Source organism: Gastrolobium bilobum, unplaced genomic scaffold, assembly GCF_033153095.1.
Source record: "Gastrolobium bilobum isolate Gb01-03AN ecotype WA unplaced genomic scaffold, APGP_CSIRO_Gbil_v1 utg48056, whole genome shotgun sequence".
Taxonomy (NCBI): domain Eukaryota; kingdom Viridiplantae; phylum Streptophyta; class Magnoliopsida; order Fabales; family Fabaceae; genus Gastrolobium; species Gastrolobium bilobum.
This window is the reverse complement of record NW_026899624.1, coordinates 55,754-77,626: the sequence shown is the minus strand read 5'-3', so window position 1 is coordinate 77,626 and position 21,873 is coordinate 55,754. Positions and strand designations below refer to the sequence as shown.

At 37.8% G+C, this 21,873-nt stretch overlaps 1 protein-coding gene and 1 long non-coding RNA gene across 2 annotated transcripts; one reads left to right on the top strand and one right to left on the bottom strand.

Moving 5' to 3' along the window:
• Nucleotides 1-12,305: 12,305 nt before the first annotated feature.
• Nucleotides 12,306-13,955, bottom strand: LOC133292084 (pentatricopeptide repeat-containing protein At5g38730-like). The gene has a single exon (XM_061490462.1). It carries the CDS (start codon nt 13,583-13,585, stop codon nt 12,467-12,469), a length of 1,119 nt encoding a protein of 372 aa, XP_061346446.1. The 5' UTR covers nt 13,586-13,955; the 3' UTR covers nt 12,306-12,466.
• Nucleotides 13,956-15,474: 1,519 nt separating this feature from the next.
• LOC133292087 (uncharacterized) lies at nt 15,475-16,785 on the top strand. The gene is made up of 3 exons (XR_009748872.1): nt 15,475-15,552; nt 15,653-15,719; nt 16,151-16,785. It is a non-coding gene; the product is annotated as an uncharacterized LOC133292087 (long non-coding RNA).
• Nucleotides 16,786-21,873: the final 5,088 nt, after the last annotated feature.

Genomic DNA, 21,873 nt, shown 5'->3' with positions numbered 1-21,873 from the left:
AGACTCATCCAATAACTTTGATAAGTCATCCTTCTCCTGCGACAGGCGTTGCACCACGTCACTAGCCCCTTTCAGTTCTTGGTTGCTGTCAGATAAAGTTTTATTGGTTGCCTTCAGGTCACTAATTTCCTTACCCAACCGCCCGATCTCGGCCGTTACGGACTCAATCTTGCGCCCTTTCTGTACCAAGTCATCATGCTGGGTAGAACAACGGCTGTCAACAGCAAGAGTAGCCTCCCGGGTTCCCTTGTCGACTCCCTTACTTGGGGCGACGGGAGCGACAACTTTCGCACCGCGACGCCAAAGTTTCCGGTAGCGGCCGGTAGCGTACGGTAGCGGCAGTGGCGGCCAACAGCTCTTACAGCGTTATCAAGCTGCTACAGGGAAAGGAAGAAGAGTTGCAGACGTTAATGGAGAAGACGAAACGCTGAAAGTACGGTGGCTGTGTTTATTAAATTAGATTATCATTTAAGGGTATTATGGGAAAAAGGAAGGATAAACGAAGGGTAAAATAGATATTTAACTTTAAAAAAAAAATTTAAGTTTGAATCAGTCATCAGGTCACATGCACACCTGCCACGTACACATCTCTTTGTTGTCACACTCCTTGCTGTCCCGTACACTTCTCTTTGGCTGTCACACACATCTGCTTTTCATATATAAGTCTATATCTACACGTTTCCTCTCTTTTTTTCATTGTTGATAATATACTTTGAATTCCTCCATTTTAATAATTATTTTAAATCTTTTAAAAAAAGTTTTTGAAAACTTGTAAATATATAATTTAAACAAGATATAAATTAAATTAGAAAAGGGTTTATCTTTAAACTTTTAAAAAATTTCAAATTAGAATCACATAATTTTTTAGATGTGATATATAATTTAAAAAAGTGTAGAAAAGATATAAAATTTTCAGATATGTTATCTATTTAAATTAGAATTAGATGATATTAAGTATTAGTTTAAAGAATATTTTTTTATATAAGGGTTTGTTTTATTAAAAATAAAAAATGTTAGAATGTAAGTGTCAATAATAAAGAGAATAAAATGAAAAAATTAATTATATTACTTTTTATTAAATTTAATAAAAGATACAATAAAAATATTTTCCATTTTAAAGTAATATAAATGCATATTATCAAAGATAAAATAAAATATAAATACATGTAAAATATATATATATATATATATATATATATATATATTTACTTGCATTTGTTTTTTATATCTTGCTGATGAAAAGAGGTGGAAATCTTGTTTTCTTCCCTCGTCTTTTTCATCATTTTCTTTCCGTAGACTTTTGCTAAGAAAAGAGGCATATATGGTTTTCTTTCCGTAGTCATCTTCTTTCCCTCTCCTATTGTCCTAAAAGACATTGATGAAAGTAATGAATGGTTGGTCGGAAAAGTGGGTGAAGATGCAGAAAATGAGTTTGTTTTTGATGATGATACAATGACTTGGGGAGATGTTGCTAATGTAACTGGGGCTAATGAGCCTATAACTTACACTAGGCAGCATACTAGATTCAGGAAGGAAGATGCCTCTATGCCATCAAGCTCTAAGGGAATAAGGGCTGAACAGATTGAAGAAGGTGATAACCAAGAAATAGAAGATGAGGATGAAAAAATCTACAAATTTAACACTAGTGAAGAAAGTGAGGGTGGAGAAGAACAAGGCTTTGAAGAAATGTTTGATGATGATTCTGATTAGTTCTTTTCCTTCTTGACTTTGATAGAGCAATTTGTATTTGACTCTACTTGGATCCTTTATGTTCCTAGAATATTATTAATTCAGTTTCCTTCAATGAACTAGTATGTTGCTTCCTTTATGTTCCCTTTAATCCTTGTTTTGAATGTGTAGTATCATACTTTTCATTACTTATTTCCTCCTATTTTGGGTGATTTCTTATCTTTTAGCATTTATATAGCATTAATATATGTGGTATAATTTATTATAAGTATTTATGGACTTCACAGTAGCGGTTTTACCGCTACCCGCTATAGCGTTTTTGGGGTCGGCCGCTACTGGCCGCTCCCCGCTATTTAAAACTATGGTTAAAACAAGCGGTCTACTAGTGCACTCTTCCTCTTTATCCATCATTAAAGGAGGAGAGTCACAACTTACCATTTAATTGTAACTTATTCTATTAAAAAACAAGGGTGTTGCCAACTCCCCAAAAGATTGTAACAATAATAAGCTCAGGGAGAATGATAAGGCTATGTGCTTGCCTAGTCCAAGGACAATGAAACCTCAAATTCTAAATAAACAACATTTCATTATCACGATAGAATTACCTCAGCAAGCATTTGATCAGCCTCATCAAAAACAAGAATCTTCAACCTTGTCACCCCAAGTTTCTTAAAAGTCATCCACTTATTAATCGTGCCAGGGGTCCCAATAACCACTTGAGCCATAATCGGTGCCCGTTTCGCTATCGGCAAAGCATCCCTACTGTCTGCTGGTATAGCACATTCTGAGCTAATCCCCGTGTACTTTCCCATCTTTCGAAGAACTTCAGTATTCTGCCACACAACACAATAATCATCAAGCTACAACTAACACAGTCACAAATCACAATGTTCGATAACAGTGATTAACAAACGAATAAAAAAAAAGGAAAGTTCACCAATGCCGGTTTGTTTTAGAATCATCTATGGCCCAGTGTTTTTTATCACATATATCCCATTGATTTGTAAAAAATAAAAAAATCACGAGGAAAAGTTCGATAACAGTGATTAACAAAACGAATAAAAAAAAACAAACAGGAAAGTTCACCGAAGCTGGTTTGCTTTAGAATCACCTATGACATATGTTCCATGGTTTGTAAAAGTAAAAAATCACGGGAGCAGATAAAAAAACATATACTTTTGCAAACCACACGAGTGATAAAAAATAATCAAAGGCATAGGTGATTTTGCAGTAAATGGTTTGTTTTAGAATTACCTATGCCTTGTGATTTTTTTTTTCACATATACCCATGTGGTTTGTGAAAAAAAAATTACAGCTGCATGTGTGATAAAAAACATAACTTTTTGCAAATAGACATATGTGATAAAAAAAACAACGGGATATAGGTGATTCTAGTAAACCACGCAGGGCATTGCTGAGCTTTTCCAAAAAAAAAAGAAGAAAAACAGAACCTTACCTGAATAGCCAACTCCCTGGTTGGGCAGATGCAGAAAGCTTGAGGAGCCTGCAACTTTGGATCAACTCGACTAAGCATACCAAGAAGGAAACACGTGGTTTTTCCGGAACCGTTATGCGCCTGTGCGATCAAATTCCTATTCGAAGGATTCAAGATCATAGGCAAGGTTACGTCTTGGATCTTACTAGGTTTATGGAACTTCATCTCCACGTAGAGTCCCTTCAAAAGCTCCAGTGAGAGATTCAATTCTTGGAAGGTGGTAGCTGACATGTACGGAGTGTCGCTGGACGAAACCTGCACCGAAATTCAAAACCCTAAACCGTCAATTTCTCGCCGAGAAAGAGAGAAAAGAGAAATCGAGAATGGGGATTGAACCAACCGCTTGGATGTTGGAGTCTTCAGGCTCGTCCAAGAACTTGGGAGAAGGCTTCTTGTTCCCGTCGATCGTTAATCCGTCGACGCTGAGCGACGAGGTTGCTGTCTCGGAGATCGGCGTTGCGTTGGTTTCTTCATCTGCTTCGTCGACCCAGCTCTTAGGCGAGGAAGCCGGCGCAGGCGGATGAGCATCGCTGGCGGAGGAGGTTTCAGCGGTGGATGGTTCTGCCATAGCAGTAGACGAGAGTGAATGAAGAGTAAAAAAGAAATATAAAATTCGCAGTTTCAGAGGGAAGGAGAGGGTAATGGATTGAGCCTTTGGCAGTGTGTGAAGAGTAATTAAATAAAATAGATACATATACTACTAATATATATAAAGAGAGAGGGTGCTAATTTGGAAAGATTTTCTATGGATTGAAATTTTAAAGGATTTCGTAATTCCAACGCAAAAAAAATCTACTAATATTTAATTATGATTTTGAAGGATTGAAAAAAATCACTTAATATTTGATTAAGAATTTAAAAGATTATTTTTGAGTGTAGTCAAATCCGGTGGTATTCAACAAGTATTTTAAATAAAGAAAAAAAATCTTGTGATATCAAAATATATGACGATTTTAGTGAATTTTCTATTAATGTAAATTTTATTAGATTTTTTAGTGAGAAATAGAGATATGATGTCTTTTTTACAATCTTATACTAACCTCTATGTTTTCTTAAGCTCAACCCCCCGAACTCAGCTGTTAAGGACTCAATCTTGCACCCTTTCTGTACCAAGTCATCATGTTGGGTAGAACAACGGTTGTCAACAGCAAGAGTAGCCTCCCGGGTTCCCACAATCTGACCGATCATTACCTGTGCGCAGTCAATGATGTCTTGGCGATTAATTTGTTGTGGTACCAACACGTTTAATTCAGGATTAGGGAAACTAGAGTTCAGATCCCTCTCCGATAGCTTCAGGATCTGCACTAACGAAACATCCGCAGGCAATGAAGTTCCTTCGACAGTCGCCATGACAGGTACCCCCGCCCTGTCCGGAGTATCGACCACCACCATGTCATCACCGCCAGAGGCGTCCGAGAAACTCTCCATGGCAAACGAGAGACTACCACCTGATTGACCAGACTCAGTCAGCTCCACCCTAACCGTTTTAGCTCCTTTAGGCGAGCTTAAATCCTTGCTAGCAACCCTCTTCCTTCCAGAAGCCGTTGGTTTCGGAGGAATAACTTCAGGTGCAGAAGGGTTGACTGCCAAACTGTGGGCATTCTCCTGCACATCCTTAATAACCGGGCCGCCAGTCCTCCTAGCAAGCTCCTCGGGAGGAATGTCCGCTGCAGACCGGACCTTCCTTTTAACAATGTTCACCACTTTCCTTTTTCCCTTGTCGACTCCCTTACTTGGGGCGACGAAAGCGACAATAGGGGCGTCGAAACTCTCCATGGCAAACGAGAGACTATCACCTGATTGACCAGACTCAGTCGGCTCCACCCTAACCGTTTTAGCTCCTTTAGGCGAGTTTAAATCCTCGCTAGCAACCCTCTTCCTTCCAGAAGCCGTTGCTTTAGGAGGAATAACTTCAGGTGCAGAAGGGTTGACCGCCAAACTCTGGGCATTCTCCTGCACATCCTTAATAACCGGGTCGTCAGTCCTCCTAGCAAGCTCCTCGGCAGGAATGTCCGCTGCAGACCGGACCTTCCTTTTAACAATGTTCACCACTTTCCTTTTTCCCTTGTCGACTCCCTTACTTGGGGCGACGGGAGGGAGCGACAACAAGTGATTTATGTAACATTTTCACTTCAATCTTAGAGAGTTCATCAGGACAATGAACTTTATATTGCTTTACGGCATCTAAAGATAGTTCCTTCACAAAAAGTGTATTATAATCCTGCTTAACTGTCCTCGAAACAAAATTCTGGACAATGTCATTCAATGGAGCAGAAAATAGAAGAACCTAGACATACACAAGTCAATCAAAATCTTCTTAGATAAGAAAAGAAACTAAAAAAACAACTACATCACATACAAGCACACACAACATTTGAATCACATACAAAGCAACCAATCTTGGTAAAATGTTCATTTAAGTACAGACGCAATGGTTATGGTGCACAAAAATAACAAGGAACAGTTATAATTCCCTTCTACATAGATTCAAATTAAATTATAGCAAACCATTAGCATCAATCAAATTAACATTCAATCTTCATATCTATGCAATATTATTTGATTGAGCATGATGTACTACATAAAAAATTCCTCATACTTTTTTCTGTTCTTATAAGATGAATGCATCACTTTACTCTTTTAAATATACTTCACAAGTTGCACAAGGGCTCAGGGAGAGCATGACCTTCCATGAATTGGCAGGTGTTCTACCCGAACAAGTTGAAGGATGGGTGACGGTAATTTAAACAACATGTATACATGGATGTGTTGTCCCTATGGATTGATAAATTCTTGCATAGATTTGATCTACACAAGTCATATAAATAAAACCAAAACATAAACTAATACATTATCATTTTAAAAGTAGTAGATTGACACATATATCATGTAGTTATTTAATGTAAAATGACGATGTGTCAGTGTGTACTTATCTTAGGCTATGCAACTTGTAGACTAAGTCTATGCCAGAATTTCTTGGATGGATGAAAATGCCATGCACACAAGCACACAACGCAAGAAAGAGTTCAACAAACCTGACAGTTAGAATTGACTTTTTCTATTACTTTCATTATCCTCAGGGAATCATCTTTAAATCCATCCTGCAAAGTTTACAGTAATTAAGCAAGTTAGGGCACATCATATTTAGAAACCGAACTGCGAATACCTCTACTTTAAAAAACAAAAGAAAATCACAATACTAATTCAGTAAACCATAACAATTCCCTGAACCTAAAACTAGGTCCTAGGATCTCTAGAATACTTACTAGAGAGTAATTACTAACTAGAAAAAGATATATATTATCAAGAGTTAAAACCTATGATTGAAATAGCGGCGCTATAGCGCGCGATAGCGGTTCTAGTGCGGGTTGCGGCACCCAGCCGCAACTTTCGCACCGCGACGCCACAGTTTCCGATAGCGTACGGTGGCGGCAGTGGCGGCCAACAGCTCTTACAGCGTTATCAAGCTGCAACAGGGAAAGGAAGAAGAGTTGCAGACGTTAATGGAGAAGACGAAACGCTGAAATTGCGGTGGCTGTGTTTATTAAATTAGATTATCATTTAAGGTATAATGGGAAAAAGGAAGGATAAATAAATCATTGTTGATAATATACTTTCAATTCCTCCATTTTAATAATTATTTTAAATCTTTTAAAAAAAGTTTTTGAAAACTTGTAAATATATAATTTAAACAAGATATAAATTAAATTAGAAAAGGGTTTGTTTTTAAAAAAGGGTTTATTTTTAAAGTTTTGAAATTTTTCAAATTAGAATCACATAATTTTTTAGATGTGATATATAATTTAAAAAAGTGTAGAAAAGATATAAAATTTTCAGATATTTTATCTATTTAAATTAGAATTAGATGATATTAAGTATTAGTTTAAAGAATATTTTTTTATATAAGGGTTTGTTTTATTAAAAATAAAAAATGTTAGAATGTAAGTGTCAATAATCAAGAGAATAAAATGAAAAAATTAATTATATTACTTTTTATTAAATTTAATAAAAGATACAATAAAAATATTTTCCAGTTTAATGTAATATAAATGCATATTATCAAAGATAAAATAAAATATAAATACATGTAAAATATATATATATATATATATATATATATATATATATATATATATATTTACTTGCATTTGTTTTTTATATCTTGCTGATGAAAAGAGAGGGAAATCTTGTTTTCTTCCCTCGTCTTTTTCATCATTTTCTTTCCGTAGACTTTTGCTAAGAAAAGAGGCAAATATGGTTTTCTTTCTGTAGTCATCTTCTTTCCCTCTCCTATTGTCCTAAAAGACATTGATGAAAGTAATGAATGGTTGGTGGGAGAAGTGGGTGAAGATGCAGAAAATGAGTTTGTTTTTGATGATGATACATTGACTTGGGGAGATGTTGCTAATGTAACTGGGGCTAATGAGCCTATAACTTACACTAGGCAGCATACTAGATTCAGGAAGGAAGCTGCCTCTATGCCATCAAGCTCTAAGGGAATAAGGGATGAACAGATTGAAGAAGGTGATAACCAAGAAATAGAAGATGAGGATGAACAAATCTACAAATTTAACACTAGTGAAGAAAGTGAGGGTGGAGAAGAACAAGGCTTTGAAGAAATGTTTGATGATAATTCTGATTAGTTCTTTTCCTTCTTGACTTTGATAGAGCAATTTGTATTTGACTCTACTTGGATCCTTTATGTTCCTAGAATATTATTAATTTAGTTTCCTTCAATGAACTAGTATGTTGCTTCCTTTATGTTCCCTTTAATCCTTGTTTTGAATGTGTAGTATCATACTTTTCATTACTTATTTCCTCCTATTTTGGGTGATTTCTTATCTTTTAGCATTTATATAGCATTAATATATGTGGTATAATTTATTATAAGTATTTATATGGACTTCACAGTAGCGGTTTTACCGCTACCCGCTATACCGCTATTGCGTTTTTGGGGTCGGCCGCTACCAGCCGCTACCCGCTATTTAAAACTATGGTTAAAACAAGCGGTCTACTAGTGCACTCTTCCTCTTTATCCATCATTAAAGGAGGAGAGTCACAACTTACCATTTAATTGTAACTTATTCTATTAAAAAACAAGGGTGTTGCCAACTCCCCAAAAGATTGTAACAATAATAAGCTCAGGGAGAATGATAAGGCTATGTGCTTGCCTAGTCCAAGGACAATGAAACCTCAAATTCTAAATAAACAACATTTCATTATCACGATAGAATTACCTCAGCAAGCATTTGATCAGCCTCATCAAAAACAAGAATCTTCAACCTTGTCACCCCAAGTTTCTTATAAGCCATCCACTTATTAATCGTGCCAGGGGTCCCAATAACCACTTGAGCCATAATCGGTGCCCGTTTCGCTATCGGCAAAGCATCACTACTGTCTGGTATAGCACATTCTGAGCTAATCCCCATGTACTTTCCCATCTTTCGAAGAACTTCAGTATTCTGCCACACAACACAATAATCATCAAGCTACAACTAACACAGTCACAAATCACAATGTTCGATAACAGTGATTAACAAACGAATAAAAAAAAAGGAAAGTTCACCAATGCCGGTTTGTTTTAGAATCATCTATGGCCCAGTGTTTTTTATCACATATGTCCCATTGATTTGTAAAAAATAAAAAAATCACGAGGAAAAGTTCGATAACAGTGATTAACAAACGAATAATAAAAAAAAACAAGAAAGTTCACCGAAGCTGGTTTGCTTTAGAATCACCTATGACATATGTTCCATGGGTTGTATAAGTAAAAAATCAAGGGAGCAGATAAAAAAACATATACTTTTGCAAACCACACGAGTGAGAAAAAATAATCAAAGGCATAGGTGATTTTGCAGTAAATGGTTTGTTTTAGAATTACCTATGCCTTGTGATTATTTTTTTATCACATATACCCATGTGATTTGTGAAAAAAAAATTACAGCTGCATGTGTGATAAAAAACATAACTTTTTGCAAATAGACATATGTGATAAAAAAAAACAACGGGATATAGGTGATTCTAGTAAACCACGCAGGCCATTGCTGAGCTTTTCCAAAAAAAAAAGAAGAAAAAAGAAAAACTTCTAGGGCTCACGATCATATATCCCTTTGGAGGGATATAGCTTTTCTTCCGGAAGTATGGGGCCACCACATATCGTATCCAGGTATTGCATTCTTAGTTATGGGTTATTTTTTTTTATTTTTTGGTAATTACATGGGGCATAGCCCCACAAGACAAAAACAGAAACTAAAAGCAAACTACAAAGACAGCAAAAAACAGAAAGCGTAAAAGGCACTACTGTTAGCCATAGCAGATCGAACAGCAGTAACTAAACATCAGCTGGGACTTGTCCAGGATCAAGCAGGTCCGCAGCAAGAAGGTTGGGGGGATGAGATTGTAATAAGGCTAAAGGAAGTATCTAAGGCTTTTTTTGCAATCCAATCAGCACAATTATTGCAGCACCTTGGAACATGTTTGAAAGAGACAGTCCAGTCTCTAGAAAGCACAACTCGAATCCCAGCCACCAGTGATGGCTTTCGAGTTTCATTACTAGACTTGGTAAGATAGCTTAAAGCTTGAACAGAATCTGACTCCAAAGTAATGCTCTTCCAACCATAGTTATGGGTTATTTAATCCATGATAGAATAAGATTATATGTCGATTTAAAAAAGCAATGTCTTAGAACCTTACCTGAATAGCCAACTCCCTGGTTGAGCAAATGCAGAAAGCTTGAGGAGCCTGCAACTTTGGATCAACTCGACTAAGCATACCAAGAAGGAAACACGTGGTTTTTCCGGAACCGTTATGCGCCTGTGCGATCAAATCCCTATTCGGAGGATTCAAGATCATAGGCAAGGTTACGACTTGGATCTTACAAGGTTTTTGGAACTTCATCTCCACGTAGAGTCCCTTCAAAAGCTCCGGTGAGAGATTCAATTCTTCGAAGGTGGTAGCTGACGTGTACGGAGTGTCGCCGAACGAAGGTGGTTTCGAGGAAGCTAGCGCCGGCGGATGAGCATCGCTGGCAGAGGTGGTTTCGGCGGTGGATGGTTCTGCCATAGCAGTAGACGACGAGACCGAGTGAAGAGTATTCAAAAAAAAAATCGCAGTTTCAGAGAGGGAAGGAGAGGGTAATGGATTGAGCCGTGTGTGAAGAGTAATTAAATAAAATAGACATATATTACTAATATATATAAAGAGAGAGGGTGCTAATTTGGAAAGATTTTCTATGGATTGAAATTTTAAAGAATTTAATTATGATTCCAACCCAAAAAAAAATCTACTAATATTTAATTATGATTTTGAAGGATTGAAAAAAATCACTTAATATTTGATTAAGAATTTAAAAGATTATTTTAGAGTGTAGTCAAATCTAGTGGTATTCAACAAGTATTTTAAATAAAGAAAAAAAATCTTGTGATATCAAAATATATGACGATTTTAGTTAATTTTCTATTAATGTAAATTTTATTAGATTTTTTAGTGAGAAATACAGATATGATGTATTTTTTACAATCTTATACTAACCTCTATGTTTTCTTAAGATTTCTAATTGCAAAGTTTTTTCTTCTTTTGGTGGGTCTATCTGCTCGAAACCGGGTTTCGCTAGGAGAGCTTCATCAAAGCTAAAAAAATAAAATTTTAAGCGATTTTCATCACAAAACAACACAGAAATAACAATCCATCAAAAGTCTAACCTAATCCATCTCAAAAACACTAGATTTTTTAGAGCTTTTGAAAATTTAAAAAATGATTTTTCAAGTTATAGGTCGCGATTTTTCTTAGCACAAAAAGGTATAATTTTTTATTAAAATCAACATATTAGACAAATCTAATTAAGAAGCAATATAATATTTATATGAATATAGACATAATATATTTTTTTTAATAAAAAAATGGTATTAAAAATAAACTATATTAATACTATTTTCTCTCTATAAGTCCTTACAATATTTTTGGTAAAATATTATATAAATTTTTTGACATTATATGTTCCAAAAAAATCAATTATTAAGTATCCATAAAATTTAATGGTTGGATGTATAATTCTTCAAAAATAACAATCACCGGTAAATATTTTGTGTTAATTATGCTCTTACATCAAAAGAGTGAAAATTTAATTTCTTTCATATGCATTAAATTAAAATTTACATATTTATAGTGAATACATTTTTCTACTTTTTTTAACCGAATAATATTTGTCATTTTCAATTTTGTTATTTAATTTTAAAATTTAAAATTTAAATTGTTTTGTATTAATTATACATACTTTTAAAAAAATAATTTTGTTCTCTTTTAATTTATAATTTTTATATATTTTTTAAATTGATTATACATATATATTTAAAAGGTTTATATTAAATATTTTCTTAAAAATACTTGTATGGAAAGTTTTTATCTTTTTATATTATTCTTTTAAGTTAAGTTTTTAATTTATTTTCTTTTAAAGTATAAATATGTAATTTTTTTCAATTAAATTTCAAATTTCAATTTATCAACTATATATATATTTTTATAATTTTTTATTTTTTCGTTTAATCAATAATTTTATATTAAATTTAAATTTATTATATATATATATATGTATATATATATTAAGATATAGATAAATTTAATGAGTTGGATGTATAATTCTTCAAAACAAAGACTGTAACTACTGATTACCAAAAAAAAAAAAATAACGTAACTACTGAAAAAATATCTAATTTTTTTTTTTTACATGACAAACCAATTTTATTTCGTGATATACTAATATGTTTTTTTTGTTTACTTGAGTGAATATTAGTAAAGTATACCCTGAGTGAAGAAAAAAAAATTTGCAACTTTTCGTTGGGTATAATAAATGCATATTTCGATTCTTTCCCTTTTCAATAAAGAAACATAAATAAAAAATATCTGTTCTCATCCAATAGTAAAGTATACCCAAGAGATCTTTGCATTGCGCTTACTAGCAAACTTCACCTCCTTTGCAGTCTATCAAGGTTATACCATTTCATGTCCACACTTGCAGTATCTGTTCTCTTATGCTTGCTTTTCATTTGAAGCCAATGCCATCCCAAGCTCTCATCGAATAGTAATGAAAAACGTCCAATATCTATGCAGGCATAAATAAAAAATATAATTCAAATGATATTTTTAACATTTTCTTTCTCTATTTCTTGCTAACTGTATACAATTTGAGCCATAGCAGACTCACACATGAATAGAGGAATACAGAAACTTACGCAAACTTTCAGGAACAATTTTTTTGAAAACATTTGCTGAGTAATGTATATTCTCTCAAGCTTGAACTTTTCTTTCACTCATCTCATTCAAAAGCTTGTTTGCATCTTTTATCCTGCCATCTTGACACAGCTTGCGCAAAATTGAATTATAAGTAACAACTCCAGGGTACAATCCCTTAGCCTCCATCAGCTCACGCATTTTCAAAGCTTGCTCCAGTTCATTCGTTTTACAATAACCATCAATCAACGTAGTATATGTCACGTGATTGGGAGCTGCACTTTTAATTTCACTAAACATCCTCATAGCTTCTCTCATCCTACCTTCTCTGCAAAATCCATAAATAAGAGAATTATAACTAACTATATCAAGATTTATCCCCTCTTTTTCCATTTTGTCCTGGATGGACAAAGCCTCATAGTGCATACCTTTCTTGCAATATAATGATATCAAAGTATTATATGTAAAAATGTCAGGAAGCGCACCCTTTGCTTCCATCTCATTTAGTAACTGTTCTGCCCTCTCCACATCTCCTGATTTGGAACAAGCATGGATTAAACAATTGTAAATGTAGATATTGAGAACAACCCCACCTTGAACCATTCTCTTATGAATCTTCCAAACCATATTAGTAATCCCATCATTCACCAAACAATTCAAAAGCACAGTACAAGCATGCAAATGGGGCTTGACTTTATATAACAACCTCATCTGTTCAAAAACTTGAATTGCATCCTGGGTCATCTTTGACTTTGCATAATGTATCACAAGCCAGCTCAAAACATGTGAATTAACTTCTGGGTCGTCATGAATCCTCACCAAAGAGCTCAAAACCGAAGGAGATGAAAGAAAATCCTTGTGGGCAATTTTGTCAAGCATCTGTTGTGCAGTTTTGAAATGTTTGTGTTTGGTGAGTATGTGAATCATGGTCCATGAACATTGCAAGGAGTGGCTAAAATGTGGGATGGAGGCAACCCATTTGAAGAATGGAAAGGAATAAGAGGGCCCATAACCATAAAGTGAGAGATGCAAAAGCACATTGTGTATGGTAGTGGAAGTGAGAGCAGAGCCATTCTTTGCATTCAACAAATTTCCCCAATGACCCTTGACAACAATTTCGCACACACTCTCAATAAATTGGCTCTTCTCAACAAAAACCATGTCTATTACTATCATCCATATGCTCTACCATTTGACCAAGAGAACTTGATGGATATACATACCAATGAGTATAATAGTGGGAGAACACCATACTGTTATTAGATTCATTAAATTGTCTCCCCTGCTGAAGCAATGCTATTAAATCATCCCCAACTTGCCCCCCTGATGGGTCAAGTGCAAATACCATACTTGCAAGTTCATTCAAAATATCCTCAATCTGAACAGACACCATTCACACAAAAATAGAGTTAAATATCCATAAGGTAAACAATTGTAAGAGTGCCATTTATGCATGTGCATACAATAGTCAGTGTTAAGAAAACTGAATCCATAATATTGCACAGGAGATGCCATTCCACTCTTATGGAAAAAATAAAAGAAACAAATAAAACTTGGTTTGGGAGGCTATAAATAAAGTTTGCAGACAAGTTAAGAGCATGCTTACTCTGGTTGATTTGGAGCATCCTGGGGGTCTACAGTCATCATGTACATATCCTTTTTAGGTTATTTTGCTGGGTCTTCCAATATATCACCCTTCAGTGTAACAAATTGCAAATATAAGAAAAAAACAGCAACATGTCATAAATTCAATGTATAGTTTTGGAAGCTACGGTACATAAAGCATAAACCTAGATCAAACTAAAGATTTAAACTTTCGGCAACTTATCATAATACAGCATAGCAATGAAGTTGGACAATGAATTTGATAATTCACATGTCTAGAGCAGTAACTAAATTAATGAATTTCCTTGAATTATTTTAAAAGCTTTTCATGCTTTTAGAAGAAAATAACAATAAGTAGACTAGAAGTTTTCAGTGTACACTAGAAGTTTTAGCTATTCACATAAAACTTGACAGGATCCAATCAATTACTTTAGAGGATGTTAAGAATGCTGAGGAGGATGTACAGAGGATAACAAGTGGGAAGGACACTGGAGATTTATACTATCAGACCAGCAACAGCAGAAATCAAATCCTACATATAATAGCCCAACTTAATTAATTAGTAAATCTAGTGTAATTAATTAATTAAACATGTTTTAGTGAGTGAAATTAAGTATAAGGCTTAATTAAATGAATCTGAGTCACTTTGGAGTTAAAAAGTGTACTCAGTGAAAATTAAGGGGTATAAATGGGTACTGACGAAAGTGCCCAAAATATAAAAATAAAAATAGTAATATTCCTAGAATAATATTCCAGACTTTTGGGTAAAGTTTGGTAATTATTGGAGTTAAATAGATAGACGAACCAATACCCACATGTTACCACTTAACCAATGTTAAGTGATAAAACACCAAAAAGAACCCCCCATTTCCCCCAGCAACCCGTCGAACCAGAAGAGAAGAAAGGAGAGGGAGAAGAAGGGAGAAGAAAGGGAGAGAGAGAGAGAGAGAGAGAAACCTTAACCGATTTGAGTGATTCAAAAGCCTAAATCGCTTAGAATCTCCTCCTCTTTCATAATCCTTGCTTTGTTTTGAGTGGGGAGCATTGTGGAGAGGGATATTGCCTCTCAAAAATTCGGCCATTGGTGAGATTTTGGAGTTTTGGTGGCTTCTACCTCCATGGGAGCTTGAGGAGCACTCACATCATTGTTGTGCAACCATTGGTGGTAAGATTTAAACCCTTGAACCTTATTTTCATGGAAAATTTCATGAGTAGGGTTTTGTGAATAGTAAAGTGGGAATTTTAGAAATTGTGAGTAAGTTGACTATGTTCTAGGAAGATTTAAGCTTAGAGCATGTTGTGAAAAATGCTAGGAACGACATTTAATCGGTGGAAATGAGCCTAGATGGTCATTTGATAATTGTTCATAATATTGGAAAATTCATGCTTGGATTGGTTAGTATTCTAGCATGTTGAACAATTAGTGAGTTGAATGATTGATTGTGTCCTTGTGATGTCTAGGATTGAGACATTTGGACCAACCGTGAGTGATCAATCATTGGAGCAAGCTATGGAGCTTGAATAGCTCATTGGAATTGGTAAGCTCATCCTTGTGTTGTGGTATGAATAGGATAGCTTGGATTGATGATGATGAGTTATCCTTGAATGCAATATGTTAATTGCATTACCCTTGTATAGGTGTATATTTGTAAAAGTGGATTGCTGAAACTGTTGGTGAAGAACAAAGGTCGACTGAAGCATTGAGGTAAGCCTTCGGACCTTGGGTGTAATTCCCTTGACTGTTCTACCAAGCCCTGAAAGGGTGGAGGTTGTGATTGTGTATATAAATGCAATAAAATAGTGTAATGCTTTGTTATACGTATGTGTATGCATTTGGTGTGGCATAGGATGGTGTTTCCCTATGTTGGTATGTTGCATGACGATGCGTAAATCATACATGGTAGTTAGCTGGCCAGTAGGACTATTTGCATCTGAGTTTCCTTAGGACAGCTTGAGAGCTCGAGGGATTTCTCCTGGAGATGTATTGCACTTTGCATAGATATGTATTTACTGCATTATTATTGTTATTGCTATTACACTGATATGGAACTGTGGGGTGGAGAGATGCTCCAAGGACCCCTGGTTTACTGGATATATTCGTATATCTCACCCCGTGTTGTGGGGACCCCCTTTCAGGTAAGGATGCTGCAGGAGCCTCTGGTGGCAAGTGGCCATATCTGGATTATGCATGAAATGTGGCATTCCTTTTGAGTTTATGCATGCCTTTGTAGTTGACATGTATAGGAATTTATTTTCAAAGCCTTTGGTCATTTGTATATCTTGATTCATTGGATGAACTTAGCCTATGCTCATGCCTTTGGTTACACCTTTTGTTGATGGGAGCCAAGGGAATGATCATAGTGTTTTGTAAGCTAAGTTCTATGATTTGTAAATGATATGTAATGTAAATGATGCCTACTTGAAATTCAATATATGCATGCTTGTTATGTATTGAGTTGTTGAATTGGTTGGGCTGAAAATCAATTAGGTACCCTTTGTTTAAATTGGTAAACGATGAGAAAACAAAGGTCATGCTGCCCAAATTCTAGCTAAATCTCATGAGGAGAGGTTGGATGTGTGCTAGGATTTAGTTTTGGGGCATGGACAATTGGGGTTTGGAATGGGGATGCATCTTCCCCTAGGCTTGGACTTGAAAAATGTGGGAATTGGAATTCCCTGGCAGCGCGCTTAAGCGCCCAGGAGCGCGCCCAAGCGCCCTGCTGCCCCTCCGTGTGCCAATGCATTCTGCCTCCTCGCGCTGGAGCGCCCAAGTGGGGGCTGAAGCGCCCAGGATTGCGCGCTGGAGCGCCCTGGCTTGCGCTTAAGCGCCCTTTGCTGCAGAAAGTTGGGATGCTTACTGTCCCCTCGTGTTTTAGCGCCCAGGGTGGGGCTTAAGCGCCCAGGGTTGCGCGCTTGAGCGCCCTGGTCCGCGCTTGAGCGCCCTTAGCCACTGAAGGAGGAGATGCTTCTGACTCTGCGCGCTAAAACGTCCCAATGGGAGCTTAAGCGCCCAGGATAGCGCGCTTGAGCGCCCTGATGCGCGCTTAAGCGCCCATCCACACTGGAATGCCTGATGCTTACTGCCTCCGTGCGCTTAAGCGCCCAGATGGAGGCTTTAGCGCCCGATAGCGCGCGCTTGAGCGCCCGATAGCGCGCTGAAGCGCGCGGGGCCCGTGACCAACACTATCTTGTGTTGCTTCAAATTGTCCTAACTTGGGCTACAGTGCTCCGATTTGAGCGCGGTTTGAAGCCACGCATAGCTAATGAAGAAACCTACAATATAGTAGAGGTTGTGAACTAAATAAGAAGTAAATTAATGGTTTAAAAATGGAAAATGAACATGATGTTAAGCTTAATTTATCTGTTTCCGCAAGGTAATATGGTTATGATCACGAAATTGGGTATTATAAGTTCGGTACGTTTTAAAATGAAAAATTTATCCGGATTTTAATTGAACCCATGTGATTGTAACTGCGCTTAATATCATAATGCGATGTTAACAAACCGGTTCTAGAACGGGGTGTTACACTTTATGGTATCAGAGCAGTTTCGTCGGGAATAACTGTTAGCTATTGTTGAGTATGCTTAGTGTTTGATGCTTTATAGTTGTTTTAGTACTCTGTATGATTATTGCATTTGTGATCACTAAGTGTGGGCCTGATCAACTCACTTCTTTGTGTAACATGTGTAGTGACATGACGAGGAACCGAAACAACCCCGGACCATCAAACACCAATGCTCAGCCAGAACCTGTTTTGGCTGCTCTTGTGAGGCCTAGAAGTGGCCGTGGGGCAACGGGCGTACAGCCTGATCCCGTAGCTGAAGCTCTTGCAGCTGTTCAGAGGGAGTTGGCTGCTAGCAGGCAAGCCAATGAAAATCTGATGAAAACAAATGAAGATTCGCGGACTGCTATGGCCGCAATGATGACCGAGTTGAGGACGTTGAGGGGTCCTAGGCCCGTGAACCGGCAACCCACTCCTCCTCCTCACACTGCTACGCCTTCTCCACCTCCTTCACAGGAAGAGGGTGGAGTGGGTAACAATGAGGGTGAGGGTAGTCACCACTCTGGGAGTCGGAGTCATCACACCGAGGTTCGTCAACCTCGAGTTGAAAATGTTGGTGATCATGAAGTGGAGGAAAGGAGATTGATGGCTTTCTGAAAACACAAACCTCCTTCTTTTAAGGGAGGTTATGAGCCAATGGCGGCTGCAAAATGGCTCCAAGCGATGGAGAAAATATTCAGGGTGATGAGATGCCCGGACGCAATGAAGTTGGCTTACTCTGTTTATATGCTGGAAGAGGAAGCAGAAGATTGGTGGACAAATACTGTGCAGCCATTAGAAGCTGAAGGTCGTGAGATCACATGGCGGTTGTTCGAGACATTGTTCTTGGACAACTACTTCCCTAGAGAGGCTAGGGAACAAAAACAGAACGAGTATAACGATCTCAAGCAAGGGTCGATGTCTATTGACCAATACTTCTCAAAATTCAATGAGTTGGTGAAATACGCCAACTATGGGCGAGCCTTACCCACCCCGGCTGAAATGACCTCCAAATTCCAATGGGGTCTTAATGAGAAGATGTCTCGGAAGATGTCAAATTGTGACATCCGAGAGTTCAGTCGGTTTGTAAACCAGTGTAGAAAGGTGGAAGAAGTGTATAAGGTGTCCCAAACCAAGAAGTCTTCTGAGGCCCAGGCACCTAGTTCCAATAAAGCAACGGGCTCAGGTTATTGGAAGAACAGGAAGGTGCAAGGCAAGAAGCTGAATGCGAATAAGCCCTTTGACTTGTTCAAAAAACCCGGTACTCAGAAGAATTTTGTTGATAGAGGACCTCCTCCCAAGTGCAAGGGATGTGGCAAAGAGCATAGGGGTCCATGTGCTACCGGTGAATTGATTTGTTTTAAATGTGGAAGATCCGGTCACTACTCCAGGCAGTGTCCTCAGAACGAAGCAAGGACTATGGCAGTTCAAGCTACTGCTGTTCCGGTCTCTGTTGTTCAACCTATGCTAGAGTCTCAGACGGTTGGTAGAGTATATACCATGGACCGTCAGCAATCGGAGAAGGCTCCGAATCTGGTGAAAGGTACAATTTACATTGATAATATGGATGTTTGAAGTGTTGTTTGATTCAGGAGCTACACACTCCTGTATGTCTGATTTTATGGCCGTTGGGCTAAATTTGCAAATGTATGACATTCGCCCTCCAATGAAAGTGGTTACTGCTACTGGAGAGGAGTGTTATACATCCGTGTTGTGTAAAGATGTCGAATTCAAATATGAAGGCCGAGATTACGTGCTGGATTTTATTTGTTTACCTATGATCAGCCTTCAAGTTATCTTGGGTATGGACTGGTTGTCAAAGAACTGTGTTATGATAGACTGCTGTGGTAAAAGGATTGTGCTTGATGCTGATGATTCTGCTACTAGTTCTTCCCCATATCTATCTGTGTTGCAGGTTAGAAAGGCTTTGAGGGCCGGGGCATTGGGATATGTCTTTGTGGGGGGTTTAGTAGGCGGAAGTCATGAGGAGATTGGCACTATTTCCGTGGTGAGGGAGTTTGTGGATGTGTTTCCCGATGAAATTCCACAACTTCCGCCTCATAGAGAGATTGAGTTCACGATTGATCTGTTGCCTGGTGTGGGGCCTATCTCTCTGGCTCCGTATAGGATGTCACCACCGGAACTAGCCGAGTTAAAGAAGCATATTGAAGAGCTTTCGGCTAAGCAGTTTATCCGGCCTAGTGTGTCCCCGTGGGGAGCACCAGTCATATTTGTTAAGAAGAAGGACGGTAGCATGAGATTGTGCACTGATTACCGTCAGTTGAATAAGGTTACCATTAAGAACAAGTATCCTCTCCCTCGCATAGATGATTTGCTTGATCAGTTGAGGGGTGCTTGTGTTTTCTCAAAGATTGATTTGAGGTCGGGTTATCATCAAATCCGAATTAGGCAGGAAGATATTCCGAAGACTGCCTTCCGATCTAGATATGGACATTATGAGTATCAAGTAATTCCATTTGGACTCACTAATGCTCCTGCGGTGTTTATGGATTACATGAATCGCATATTTAAGCCGTTTCTGGATCAATTCGTGATTGTGTTTATTGATGATATCCTGATATATTCGAAGAGTAAGGAAGAGCATGAAGGTCACTTGAGAACTGTGTTGCAAATTCTCAGAGAGAAACAGTTATATGCAAAGCCTTCTAAATGTGAATTTTGGCTTTCTCAAGTGCAATTTCTGGGTCACGTTATCTCTGCTGATGGAGTAGCGGTTGATCCTAGCAAGATAGAGGCAGTTGTTGATTGGGAAAGACCCAAGACAGTAACAGAAATAAGAAGTTTTCTGGGTTTGGCTGGTTATTACCGGAGATTCATTAAAGAATTTTCAGCCATGGTGTTGCCATTGACCCGTTTGACCCGGAAGGATACTCCATTTGTTTGGACACAAGAATGTGAAGAATGCTTTCAGAGCCTTAAGGAGAAACTAACGACCGCTCCGGTGTTAGTACTTCCCGACCCGGAAGGTGAATTTGAGCTATACAGCGATGCGTCCAAGAAGGGATTGGGATGTGTGCTGATGCAAGATAGGCGGGTGGTAGCTTATGCATCGAGGCAATTGAAACCGCATGAAGAAAATTATCCAACCCATGACCTTGAGCTTGCTGCAATTGTTTTTGGGTTGAAACAGTGGAGGCATTTCTTGTATGGAATGCAATTTGCAATATTCAGCGATCACAAGAGTTTGAAATACTTGTTTGATCAGAAGGAGCTGAATATGAGACAACGACGGTGGACCGAGTTCCTAAAGGACTATGATTTCGAATTGAAATATCATCCTGGCAAGGCTAATGTTGTAGCTGATGCACTGAGCCGAAAATCCGTGAGTATATCAAGTATGATGATCAGAGATTATGATGTGATTGAGAGGTTCAGAGATATTCAATTATCTAAAATCTTTCCATGCAAAGTTTGTGGCTTTGAAATCACAAGCATTGAGAATGAACTGATGACCAGAATCAAAGAAGCCCAGCTGCAAAATGAAAGTGCTAAGCGACTAAAAGGTCAGAGTGGTGTATCCTGCAATGATGAGGGTGTACTACTATATCAGGGTCGTGTTGTTGTACCTAGGCAGTTGGCGGAGGAAGTGATGACAGAGGCTCATAAGGGTCATTTTACAGTTCATCCGGGAGCTACAAAGATGTATCAGGACCTAAAGATGAATTTCTGGTGGCCTGGTATGAAGAAAGATATTGCCGAATTTGTCTCTAAGTGTCTCATTTGTCAGAAGGTAAAGATTGAGCATCAAAAGCCTTCTGGTATGTTGCAACCTCTGGATGTTCCTGAATGGAAATGGGAGAGTATCTCCATGGATTTCGTAGTGGGATTGCCGCGAACACAGGCTAGTTATGATTCTATATGGGTGATTGTGGATAGATTGACAAAATCCGCACACTTTTTGCCAGTTCGGGTAGATTTCTCTGCGGAGAGATTGGCTAGGCTCTATGTGAAGGAGATTGTGAGGCTTCATGGGGTGCCTGAGAGCATTGTTAGTGATCGGGAGAAGTTCACTTCTCGCTTCTGGGGAGCATTGCAGGAGGCTCTTGGCACTCAGTTGAGACTGAGCACTGCTTATCACCCACAGACGGATGGTCAGACTGAGAGGACCATTCAGACGTTGGAGGATATGCTGAGGGCTTGCACCCTGGAGCAGGGTACTGCATGGGATCGATATCTCCCGCTGGTTGAGTTTTCATATAATAATAGTTTTCATGCTAGTCTGGGTATGGCTCCCTACGAGGCCTTGTATGGTCGCAGGTGTAGGACACCTACTTGTTGGTCAGAGGTTGGAGACAC

Coding starts and splice junctions, on each gene's coding strand:
- LOC133292084 (XM_061490462.1), bottom strand. CDS start 13,585: ATGATAGTAATAGACATGGTTTTTGTTGAGAAGAGCCAATTTATTGAG.